This window comes from Myodes glareolus, chromosome 11 (genome assembly GCF_982192425.1).
Source record: "Myodes glareolus chromosome 11, mMyoGla1.1, whole genome shotgun sequence".
Lineage (NCBI taxonomy): Eukaryota > Metazoa > Chordata > Mammalia > Rodentia > Cricetidae > Myodes > Myodes glareolus.
The window spans coordinates 58,939,840-58,953,131 of NC_142036.1; the positions used below are offsets into that span (position 1 = coordinate 58,939,840).

The 13,292-nt window shown below is 35.5% G+C and overlaps 1 protein-coding gene across 2 annotated transcripts in view; it reads left to right on the plus strand.

Annotated features, from left to right (window-relative positions):
* Positions 1-13,292, plus strand: part of Mdga2 (MAM domain containing glycosylphosphatidylinositol anchor 2) — a 762,902-nt gene that overhangs the window by 317,808 nt on the left and 431,802 nt on the right. For both annotated transcript variants that reach the window (XR_015004446.2, XM_048415642.3), the window contains exon 2: positions 7,395-7,534. Coding sequence is in view for 1 of the 2 variants with exons in the window: in XM_048415642.3 (XP_048271599.1) it covers positions 7,395-7,534 (140 nt within the window). In the remaining variant the exon portion in view is untranslated. The remainder of the gene's footprint in view (positions 1-7,394; positions 7,535-13,292) is intronic.

Sequence of the window (13,292 nt, forward strand, 5' to 3'; positions counted from 1 at the left end):
CATTTCTGTTGCACTATTTGGTTGCTTACTCCTTGTTTCTCCTTGTTTATTTGTACATTTTATAGCCCACGTCAGCAGTTTTACTTAACACTGCCATCGTGTTTTGCTCGACCAAGAGATTTTGCTCAGTCAGGTCTCACATCATTCTTCTTTTGATCTCCCTTCTCTGCAGACTGTGTGTCACTCAGAATTCACGAGCACCACCTAAATGCTCGAAGGCAATGACCTTTTGTTTCTTCTCCTCTTAAATGACAACCCTGTCAAAAATGTGTTCTAGCGTCCCTTCAGGTAACTTCAGAAGCACACATTTGCCTTGCTTTACTTCCACTCCAAGACTTTGTAAATCCTATCAACTCATTTTTTTTGCCTTATATTTTTAAGAGATTCCTTTGATGATGTTCAATACCCTCCTAGATTCACACACTGCATGGTCTGCTATTGAAAATTCATTTGTTTGCTTATTAAAAGTCCTAAGTCTTCAAATGACAAACAGCTGCCTAGTTATTCATCAATAACATCCAAGACTGAGATATTTATTTTTTTTTGCTCTCCAACTCTGCTTTTGTGTTTGTGATTATATATATATATATATATATATATATATATATATATATATATATATATGTATGTATTTGTGATAAAATATATACTCTGACTAGTCTGATGGGGAATGCCAGTCAATGAAGGGTCATGGAGATTAGTAATAACTATACTAGACCAACATGAACATTTAAAAATCAGGTTATAAGATGATTGTGAAAAGAGAGTTCAGTTAGTTATTGAAAATAAGCAGCAGCAAGGAGAGGAAGAGCAGAAGCCACTGTGTCCCAGAAGTATTGTGCACATATGCTGCATTGGGAGGAGTGGAATAAGGAGATCAATTGCCAGTAATGCTGTTTAGCTAAGTGTAAAATGATGTAGAAAATGAAATTCAATTTAGAAAAGACTATGACAGCTTAAATCAATGGGAAAATGGAGGGAAATTCTGAACATGATTGCCTTTGGTTTCATAAGCAAAATGAATGACAGGAGGGAGAATAGTAGAACTCTGTGCTGATTCTGCTGCCTCTGCCTGCCGTGTGAGAGCAGTTTTCTCTCTCCCTGCCCCTTTGCTTCTCTTCCAAACTCTCCTCTCCTCTACTTCTCCCTTGTGCACAGGGATTTACTGATCTACCCATTGCAGTAAAAAGACAAACAAAGGTGGTTGTCCTATCTCCAAGCTGTGTTTCCTAGGAGACCCTGTATATGCACCAGGAGCCTAAGCCGAGTTGCTCTGATGGGGAGAAAACAACTCAGTGACAATTTTAGTGGAACAGAGCAACTTTGTGAGGTATATGAAGGACTGAAGCCATCTGCTCAAGTCTAAGGCTCTCACTGGGGGCTCCTAAAGCAGAGGAGGCTAGGACCAAAATGATTGCTCCATAATAAGGAGCATAATAAACTCCAAGGACTGTAATTGTTAGAGGAAAAGGCTTAAACTTGAAAACATTTCTCATCAAATTCCTATTCCAACAATTGGCCATGACTTACACCTAGGGTCCCTTATTTCAAGCATCTCCTCTCGGTGAGTCATGTGTACTCTCAAGTGACTGAGTGTGCCTTCTACTAAGTCATTTTTCTTAACATGATACATAAGATGGAATTTATCTGTGGGAAAAGGGATGAAACTAGAAGTTACACAGGGGTGACCTTGTTCAGATAAGCAAATATTACATATTCATATCCCCTCCTCCTGAATCTTACTATACATCCCAGGTTAACTGGAAGCTAACCATGAAGTTCAACTCATAGATTCACATCTGGAGGGCTGCTATTAAAGGGGCGTGTATCTGACTGCGTATCCTACACATTGCCTTTCCTATGCGGGTCTCAGTTCTTAATGTTCATAAGTACATAGGAAAGTGATGTGGCTGTGGCCTTGGGCTACAAACTGCAAAGGAGACGATGAGAGGGGAAAGACGTGTGGAGAAGAGGGAAGATAAAGCAATGAGACACATTTGACTGGAAAACAGGAAGCAGATCTCTAATAGGGGAAGGGTATGGGAAAGAAGAGAGGGGGGAAAGGAGGAGGAGACAAAACCAGAGCAAATTCTGTTTGAAATGTCATCATGAAACTTGATACTTCATATGCTGATTAAAATGCATTAGTCATTTGAAAGAATGATAGTAGCTTTCAACTGAATTGTTCATTCTGGGGAATTTAGGGTGACAATCTTCCTCCATCTACATTTTGTGTATGTATTTTTGAAGGTTATTGATCTCTGGATTAAATTAGATATTCTTCACCTCATTTTATTTTGAGTAAAATAATCACTTTTCTTTTAGCAAGGTGGGTAAACAGCAGTGCCATTTAAACTAACTCTCCTCCCTTCGTACTGCTTCAGTTAAATCCTATCCATCAAGACCTTGAACTATCTCTCTCCATCACGTCTGTCCTAGGCATTGAAAAGCAACTTCCTGGTGCCTGCAAATCGATTGCTAGGGTGGGCAAGTCATACTGGAGTCAAAATTTAGAGTAGATTATTTTTTAGTGAATGAGCCACATGCGAATATCATTCTTTCTGGAACACAACAGCGCTGGATTCCTGATATGTTTTCAAGCAGACTGCTTGCTCTCAGGAGTGTCTCCCTGCTTGTGTGCTCAGAGCATCTCTTTCCAAACGTAGTTTAAATGTCACCGAATGTGTGAAGCCCATTGCAATGCCCTAGGCAGGTTTAGCTCTTCTTATCTTTCTTCCAGTGTAACTTGAAAATTTTTCTTTTGGTTCTTTTCTTCTGTTCTGTTTAACCATCATCATTTTTTCCCCAGTCTGCAGCTTCTGTAGGCTGCCATTCTTTGAAGCTTCATGTGAACACTAGTATATTTCATGTAGACACTAATCTTCATGTATAGCCTCACCCTGCTGTATCAGTGGATGCTGCATGCAATGTAAGCGAATAAATATTCTCCTAGTTTTTGATATTGGGAATGTATCTGTGTTCTTTTTTTTCCAACTGAATGAATTGAAATTGGTTTTAACTTTCAAAACCATACTTTAACAAGATAAAAAGTGTCCCTCTTTTGCTCTTTTAGACTGACCTCTTGAGCACAAAAGTAACTTAGTAGGATTAGTGCTATGAAAGTAATGAGATTTGTTTGATTTCAAAAATTTTGGATTAATCTGAGTCACATGCAATATTTTAACATTTAAGTTCATTGCTGAATCTATAGGGCAAAGGAAATCATAACCTCTGCTCCAATTTCAAGATGATAAATTGAAGCTTATTCCAACAACCCAGAGGACAAAACCATGTCTTGTTTTTATATCAGACAGCATATTTCATTTAATGTTAATAAATCTGACTGATGTTTTAAGAGACAAAATTGATGTCTTTATAATTTTAGTAGTGTATACTAAAATGCAGATACCTTCAATAACTGTTTTCTGAATTATGTAATGTGCGGCAGATATTTAATGTGACACTTCTCCTAGAACAGAAGTACATAATTAATTTTTTTTAAAAAGAGTGTGTGTGTATGTGTGTGTGTGTGTTAGCTATTTGACAAGCAAACAGGTGTATGCAGAGCCAATAAAGGGTGTTGGATACTGTGGAGCTAATGTTATGGGTGGTTGTGAGTCTCCTAACGTGGAAACTGGGAACCAAACCTCAGGTTCACTGGAAGAATAATAGGAACTCTTAATATCTGAGTCATGTCTTCAGCCCATTAAGTGCCTAACACTGTGCTGGAATGTTAAGAAAAGATAAAAGTACCGAAGGCAATCCATGTATTCTATAGAGAAAAATATATATAAGAACCTTGCTTATCAATCTAAGAATTCACAATGAACATGGCTACAGAGAGCAGTCAGGGAATTCAAAATGGGAGAGTATTATAAGCAAACTTGCTTCAAATCTCAGAGCTCCTTACTCAATCACTGGGAGGGAGGTTCTAGAAAGAGACAACATCTTCACAATTGTAGGTGTCTGGGACTTGGAAGGGTAAGGGACAGGATAGTGAACTGGGAAGACTGTTTGTTGCATTTGAAGCAATTAGATCATTAATGTTAGTCTAGTTACGGTGCTTGACTTTGTGAATACTTTCACAGTACTTCTTACTATTAGTCTAGTCTAAACTACTTTGGGAGTTATGAAGACTCCCAATGTAATGACTCCAGATATAGCTTCAACAGACCAAAAAGCAAAAAGTGCAAAGGACCGGTGCTATTCGTTTGCTTGCTTCCTTGCTTGCTGTTTCTCACTTAGGCTATAGTAAACATGCAGCACAGACAGCTGATGTCCTCAGGTTTTCTTTTTCTAACTTGGAATTAAGAGTATTGATTTGGATGAGTCTAACACTCATTCAGCTATGCTTTCTCTGTAAGTCACCCAGATATCCAAAATGTTGACCTTTGCCCTGAGCAGCTACAGTACTGAGAGTCTATCTAATGGTTAGCAGGAACATATGCTCAAAAAAAAAAAAAAAGTTTGCGAGAAAATCATGGATTTTACAGGCTAGGTGGTGCATTTGTGCTGAGAGTGCAAAAACAACCACCTTTTCCAAGAATGTGTTAAAATACAGAAGAAAATAGTTGAAAATTAACCCTTATAAATGTCGTGATTTGCCTACTGTATAATTTAAATTGTTTAAATAAAGGTGCTTATTTGCATAATGAAGCATTTGAAAGATATATCTTAAAAATAACAACACTGGGCATTTACTTGAAATTTAAACAAAACATGGCAGGTACAAATTAGTCTAGAAAGAATGTCATGTAACTGTGTAATTAGATGTATTAATATACGTGGACTATCATTTATGAGGCTAAAATTAGCATAGATATTTATTTAAAGAAAAATATCTATATTTTCCCTTTAAATTGTTTCTATTTTTGTTTTTTCAGCATCTATTGACTTTAACTTTTATAATACGTGTATAATTATACAAGGCTGATACCTTAAAAAGTACCTGCCAGGATTAGAGTTGTCGAAATTAAATTCTAAATTTGGTCACTGTCTGAAATAACTTGGAAAAACATTGCATGAGACACCAGAGCATCCAGAGCATCAGCAGTGTCCAGTGTCACAAGACCCCAGAAATTACTCATTGTCTAGACAGAATGCTGTATGTAGTGTAAGATTTGACCACTTGTCTAGATTTCCCCTTCTGTGTTAGCATGTCTATTGGTAGTATTACTGTCTCAGGTCATGCTTGGTTACTTGGTTAAAAATTTTCTTTGATATGTGTGGGTGTTTTGCACATGTGTATGTATGTGCACAATTTGAGTGTCTAGTGCCTGAAGAAACCGAAAGATGTCTTAGAAACCTTGGAACTGGAAAGACAGATGATTGTGAACTATCATGTTAGAACCTGGAACTGAACCTATGTACTCTAAAAGGGCAACCAGTGAGTGCTCCCATATCTTAAGCCACATCTCTAATCCCATTGTTAGATTTCTTTAAAAAGTCAAAGAATATTTATCTCATGGAACATTTTCACTTAGTGTAAATATATATATATATATATATATATATATATATATATATATATATATATATAAGACCTAGTGAAGTATTTCTATGATGTAGTCTGAGTAGTAGTACCATTATAATCACATCAATGGGGGGGTTAAAATGTAAAGTCCTAGAGTTATTTTGCATATGTCAGGTCATTCTGTGCACTAAGAAAAAGTATTCAAAGCAAGCACTAGGGGCAAGAATTATTCAGCTGGACTATTGCAAGAAACCTTCTAGAAATGGCTTTTATTCCCAGCCAGCTTTGTAGCTTCTCATGATGAATAGTAGAGAGCAATTTGATTTTTTTCTTACTTATATACTTATTTTTTTTCTTTAATTAATTTTTATTGAGCTCTAGATTTTTCTCTGCTCGCCTCTCTGTCTCTTCCCTCCTGTCTTCAACCCTCCCTGCAGGTCTCCATACTCTCTATTTACTCAGGAGATTTATCTTTTTCAACTTCCTATGTAGATTATATCTATGTAAATTCTCTTAGTGTCCTTGAACGCCAGGCTTATATGCAAAAAATACAAACATTTGTTGATTTTTTTGTTTGTTGCTTATATTATGGTTCTCATTCTTATTTTTTCCATCTAGTGGACTTATCTATTTTCATTTCCACTAAAATTCAGAAAGATGAAAAGTACATCCTTTTAGTTATTCATCTCCATGAGTGGCCTGAGAATCTAAGTGGTATATGTCAAAACATTACATATTAGGAATGATTTTCCCTTTAAAACATGATTTCCCAGAAGAGAACTTTCCATAAATTGAGTACAGTCTTTTTCCTCTTCTTAGAACCACCAACATCATTCTCAAGAAATATAGGACTAGTGATCTTTTTATGCCATTTTTTAAAAAAAATCAAACATTCTAGCATTCTTTTTTTTTTTTTTTGGAAATTGATAGCTTCTATTAAGGTCACTGCTGTTTAGAATGGATATTCTTGTCAGAATAGCCTGTGATTGCTGCCCTCTATATGTGCAGGTGATCTTCCCATTTTCCTTCCGTTAAGATAATTTTATCTTTTGCCTCCAAATGTATTACACGCAAAAAATGGTGTATCAAAAAAATGAAGATGACCTCTGTTCCAAAGTTCCGAGCTGTCAGTACGTATTTGATCTCAGACAGCATCTATGATTAGCTAAGGATATCTCATCCTTTGAGGAATTTCTGCTTGTGACAGGTAATGCAACAAGAGATAGTCAAGTCTCTTAAGGTCCTTGTGCACTATTGCATGAGAAAGTAGGGATTTAGACAGTTCTGTGAGTGTTAAATTATTCTTTAATCAAAATTTTGACTAAGTCATCAATAATTTGCTGTCATTTACAGTGTCTTCACCCAGAAACCACATTTTGTTTGTTCTAATTCAGGGATCTGTAGATGCTGTGAACTGAGTGGATATGCTGCCTATAAGCATGAATGTCCCTTAGGTCATTTTGTGCACCACAGGGAATTAAAATGAGTTGAATAATGTCTAAGTTTTTAATTTGAATCTCTTGTTCCCTTATATTTGTCATCTTCCTTTTGTGTTATATATTTCAGGTAAATCATTACTTACATTTTTCAAGTTTTGTTTCAGAAAGGAAGAGGCCTTCCTGCATTGTAACAATCTACTTAATCATGTGGCCTGTAGTGACATGGTTCCAGGATGCATCAATTTTCTCCTACTGTTGTGTTGCTCTTTGTAATTTTTACAATGTCGTAATGAGTATTAGATAAATTAGAAATATTTTACCAAGAAAATCTCAAATCCCTTGAGAATGTCTGAAGTGTTAGGCTAATGGTTCTTGCTATCATAGGATATAATAAGAATTGCTCTTACAATTGGGATAATTCATGTGAAGATGATTTACCTAAGTTTTCATGTATCATGTGTCTTTTCTTCCTGATTCCACAGCTCCCCCGACAGTTCGGATCGTGCACTCAGGATTGGCCTGTAATATTGAGGAGGAGCGCTACTCTGAAAGGGTCTACACTATCCGGGAAGGAGAAACTCTAGAGTTGACCTGTCTGGTAACAGGACATCCACGTCCACAGGTGAGTCCTGAGCTGTGACGTTGATGAAGACACTGACTCCTCTTGGAATTTGAAAGTTCACATTTTACATAATTAAGCTAGAATTCATGTATTTGTGTGGCTGGGTGTACTGGGGGAGGTGCGGGTTATGTCTGTATTTTTATTTGCCACTCTAATGTAAATGATAGAATGAAAGATAGGTGTGATAATTTCTAAATATTGATCAAGAGTGCAAAAGCATAAGAAGAAACAAAAAAATTGGGGGTTTGTATTGTGACAAATTTAGAATGCACTCCCAAGAAAGGTGTGAAAAAGACAGCTACAAAAATGGCTCAGTAAGATAACAATTCATATGGCGATGAGTCTATTTTAGAATGTGGAAAACCTGACTTCATGATGACATCATTGTACCTGAGAAAGCTTTGTTTTGAAGAATGTGATGCAAGGCATCACATGTACTTTTCATAATCTTAGCCATTATATAAAAACATTCATAAATGTTTTAAGTAAACATTTACAGGTTTTAAAATTCATTTGGACTTTCATATTAATTAGCTGCACACTTCTTAAATGATTACCAAAGGGAGCATTTGAGAAATTTTAAAGGTACTAAAATTACAAATAACATGCAAAGAAACAGCATTTGGAACCAAAAGATATAATTCTACAAACATTATTATAATGTATGAAGAATATACATATGATGTGAAAATGAGATTTGTATATATAATATTCAAGTGTTTTTACTCATTAACAATTCTTATTTTCATACATTTAATCTGACAACTTCAGAATTCACACAGATATTTAGACATGGTAGAGAAAATAAGTTGGTTTAATAGAAAAAGTTATATATCTTAAGTGCTTTGCTTTGATAACACAAGACACAGAAGAGAATGAAATAAAAAATGGAGGAGTTTATGAATTTCCTACTGCTTTACTGTCATTTACTTCTGCCACACTTAACTTAAGGAACCCTTGATTCTAACACATGAACATATAAAACTAAATCTGTTACAGGATGAGACATTGGATAGTTAGGCTCATTTGAAGACAGATGATTAGATTATACAGGATAGATGGATAGATAGGCTCATCGGTTCACAGGACCATAGTATGACTGAGGTGATAAATTGTATTTATTTAATTAATCTTGTTGGTTAAGCCTAGAAGTGTAAAAGTAACCAAAAACAATGCCTAAAGTTTTTTTTAAAGAAAATTATGAGTAATTATATTTCTTATTAACAGAATATGAATTAAAGAACAGAATGTAGCTTAATAAAATTAAATTCCATTAAATCTGACTAAAACTAATTGAATATGATCTAAAATGTGATTCCAAAAGAAAACAAGCAAAAATTGGTGCTAGATATAAAATGAGATGACACTAGTGTTTTTAGAATACATAGAAAAATTGAGTTCAGTGAGATAATTTCATCAAATACTTCAAAAACATATTTAGAGTTAACTCAAATATTAACTCAAGAAATTTTGATATTATTACAATGTATTTTTTAATTAAAAGATCTAATCATATAGCTAGAATTAACTTCATAATCAAAATAGGTTAAAGTAAAGGAAGAGGATGTTGAAAGACAGTTCCCAGAAAGAGACCACTGTACCCTCTCCCCAACACACACCAGGTTATCACACTGGATTGCCATGTTCGTAGATTCTGAACTGTAAGCCAGAAATGGAACTTCTTTCTATCCCTGCCATCCACTGATCGACTGGGTGCCCTCTCTAACAGCTCTCCTTCCCCTTTAGCCTTAGAATTGTCTGACATGGTCAAGAAGAAAGACTTTCATTTCAACGTTCATATTTCGCAGTGCCTTCCCAGCTCTAGCTAATTTTAAATGAGTTCTGGTAAAAAGGGTTAGGGAACATTTTTATTCATTAAAAGAAAAAATACTTCCATTTAGGGGGTCCATTTAAATATATTGTCATTGCTAAAACCAACAACAACGATGACAACAAAAGCCACTGTGTCATTGGCATCAATTTTTACTTAGTTCCTAGAAGTAACTCTTGTGTTGTTAGGCTTGTCCCTTGAGTTGATATTTCCTCTTTGCGATGCTTGACTGGGTGTCTGCTTTGCCTGCAGGCTGTATTGAGAAGGCTAACTGAACAGCTGGGGCTTGGCATTCTGGCCAATGTCTAAAGGACATGCTATTGGCAGCTGTTCCTGAAGATGATTTTCCCGGATGATAGCAAAGAGCTGCAGCAACTTACTTCTGTATCCATGCTGGCACTGGGGATGCTGGGAATGAAGATCAGAGGGTTCTTAGTCATTTGTCACCCCAGTTTTCAGTCTCCTACCTCTTATTATAGCTAATAGAATACTACAAATTGCCCATTTCCAAAAGCATTACAGACTTTTAAAACTATATTATTTGGAAATCATTGCAAGTCGTCCAAGAGTAATGTTATATACAAGAGAAATCACATAAAGAAGCGGGCAGTTTGCTCAAATGGATAGGAGATTTTTTAGTTGTTTGCTTAATTCATAAATTCTACTGTTGACAAATATGTTACGAATTTTCATTCTGGGTGTTAGTTTTGTTTGACGATTAGTTTTTAAAAGTTGATTCATTTTAATCCTACTTTAGATTCTATAGGTTTCTAATACAATTTGTTATTTTAGAGTTCAAGGGTCTTTTATAGACATTGTTTTTTCAGTATGCCCTTGGTGGAGGCCAACCATTTCTTTCGTCCCTATGAATTGAAAGGCAATAATTTCACCTTCCCATATAAATTATTATGATCTCACTTATTCCTCATTTGCTCAGTGAAGAAAAGTCATTTGAGAAAAGTCATATGGCAGACTTCTCAAATGATGCTCTAAGTCAGATACTTGAATATTCAATGCTTTCAGACTAAAAACAGTTCTCAGATTCATTTTTCCATATTTCCTTTTTTGTGTGTGTGTGCGTGATATGTTATAAAACATTTTTTTACTTATTCTTTTTTTTCCTTATTTATTTATTTAAAGAATTTCCACTTCCTCCCCTCCTCCCAATACCCTCCCGCTCTTCCCACTCCCTCTCCTCCTCCCTCACCATTCCCAAGAGCAGTCAGGGTTTCCTGCCCTGTGGGAAATCCAAGTTCCTCCTTCCTCCCTCCAGGTCCAGGAAGGTGAGCATCCAAACAGGCCAGGATCCCAAAAAGCCAGTTCATGCAGACGAAACAAGACCCACTGCCATTGTCAATGACTTCTCAGTCAGCCCCCATGTCAGCCACATTCAGGGAATTCTGTTTGATCACATGATCGTTCAGTCCCAGTCCAGCTGGCCTTGCTGAGCTCTCATTCGATCAGTCCCCTTGTATCAGTGGGTGAGCGCACCCTTCGCAGTCCTGACTTCCTTTTTTTCTTTTCTTTTTTTCTTTCTTTCTTTTTTTTTTTTTTAGTAATTTTATTAAATTATAAAAGTTTCCATTTCCGGCCCTCCTCCCACCACCCTCCCACTCCCCCCACTCCCTCTCCTCCTCCCTCTCCATTCCTAAGAGCAGTCAGGGTTTCCTGCCCAGTGGGAAGTTCAAGTTCCTCCCCCAACCCCTCCAGGTCCAGGAAGGTGAGTGTCCAGACAGACTGGATCCGCAAAATCCAGTATATGCAGAAGAAACAAGTCCCAGTGCCATTGTCAATGGCTTTTCAGAAAGACTCCGGGCCAGCCACATTCAGAGAATTTGGTTGGATTTCCTTTTTCATGTTCTCCTTCCTTCTGCTCTTCATTTGGACCTTAGGGGCTCAGTCCAGTGCTCCAATGTGGGTCTCCGTCTCTATCTCCATCCATCGTCGGATGAAGGCTCCCTCTGTTTCTGCTTTCCTTGCTCACGATCTCCCTCCCTCTGCTTCTCATTTGGACCTAGGGAGTTAAGTCTAGTGTTCCAATATGTGTCTCTGTCTCTATCTCCATCCTTCCCCACATGGAAACAACCTAGGTGCCCCTCAATAGAAGAATGGTTAAAGAAGGTGTGGAACATATATATACACATTAGAGTTTTACTCAGCGGTAAAAAAACAATGACATCTTGAATTTTGCATGCAAATGGATGGAAATAGAAAACATTTTTCCATATTTCTTACAAAAATTCTAATGTATGTACATGAAAAGTAGATATAATAGATTTGGTAAAGACATACATATACATACACAGACACATATAGGCTATGGGAAGAGTTAGGTTCTGTTATCCTACCAGAAATTATCAGATATTACTTTTTTCATGGCTTAGAAAATGCTATATAACATACTTTTTTGCAAACCATATATATGTTTATACTGGATCTGTCTGTTTCTTCATGTGAGAGAATTGCCAATTCAAGTAATTTTTTAATAAATCATTTAAATTCATGATAATAGAATACTAAAAAGATGCTTAGAAACTTCCTCAAATACCAGATCTAGGCTATTTTCATATTCCCAAAATAAACATTCACCAAGTTCTATCCATTAGTGATGCATATTCTTATTAATTTCATATTTACATGTTTAAAAGTATTAGACATAACTTTTTGATGGTAGATAACATACCTTCAATACTTTAGTTTTTATTTATGTTTATGCAGTATGAAATATACTTCTAGTGAATCAATTTTATATATTTAAAATGCGCTAATAGTTTTTCTCTAAATATACTACCGACATTTAAAATTAAAACTCTTATAGTTACAAGGTCAGTTTTGTCTCATGAATAATTTGAATGTATTTAGTATCTTTCCAGAATTCATATTTGTTTATTTCTATGGACAATATTTGTGCTTAGAATAACTACATGTTATTCTAATAATACATGTTATTACACATGTATATGCATATATGTGATATATATGTATGTATGGGATAAACATATATATGCATACAAATGTGATATTCTAGAAACTTTCTTTAAAAACCTTAGCTAATGTGCTAAGTCAAAGCATTTTGTAGAACAATTTATGCTGATTATATTTTCTTCTAAAGAAGATTTACTTTTTCAGTTCACATATTTTACACCTAAACATCAGAAAGCCTCTGGATTTCACAGAACTAATGTTTAGTATCTTTCTGATGGAAAGCCTCATAGGGTTTAGGATTCTCATTAAATAGCTAGGAGTCATGACTGAAGTTGGCATCATGCTTCTCTCCCAGCTTGTTGTCTTTAAATTCTTTCATCTTCACATTGGCACACAGTACTGCTTTGCTAAATAACCTTGAAATATGAACTTCGAAAAGACAGCATGTCATGCAAAAATGTGTAAGAGCTGAATTGTAATCTAAAAGTTAGAGTTAGGTTTTAATCATAAAAATTCAATGAAGTTTACAGACTACAAATAAGAATCTCCTGACTTTCATAGAATAGAAAGCTAGCATTTTAAGTAAAGAGAAAGAGCTCAGATTTCTGATTTATACATAAAAATTAGGCAAATTGTTAAACATATTTTTAAAATCTACAATCTGCCTATAATAACCAAATAAAATCTGTGAATGTGTAGTTGTAGTTCAGTAGTTTAGCCCTCGTGTAACACACAAAAAAACCACTTTTGATGCCACTACATTAAAAAAGATATATAATAAATTTTAAAATTATTTTATTTTAGACATTAATATAATGAAATTATTATTCCCTTCCCTTTACTCCTTCCAAATTCTAGCATTACCCCTCCTTCCTGGATTTCAAATTTATGACTCTTTTTTTACTTATAGACACACTTTATTTATTTAACTGTCTGTCAGTCTATCTGTCTCTCTGGAACTCTGATGGTTTGTACATTAGGTATTTTGTGTGACAGAGATAT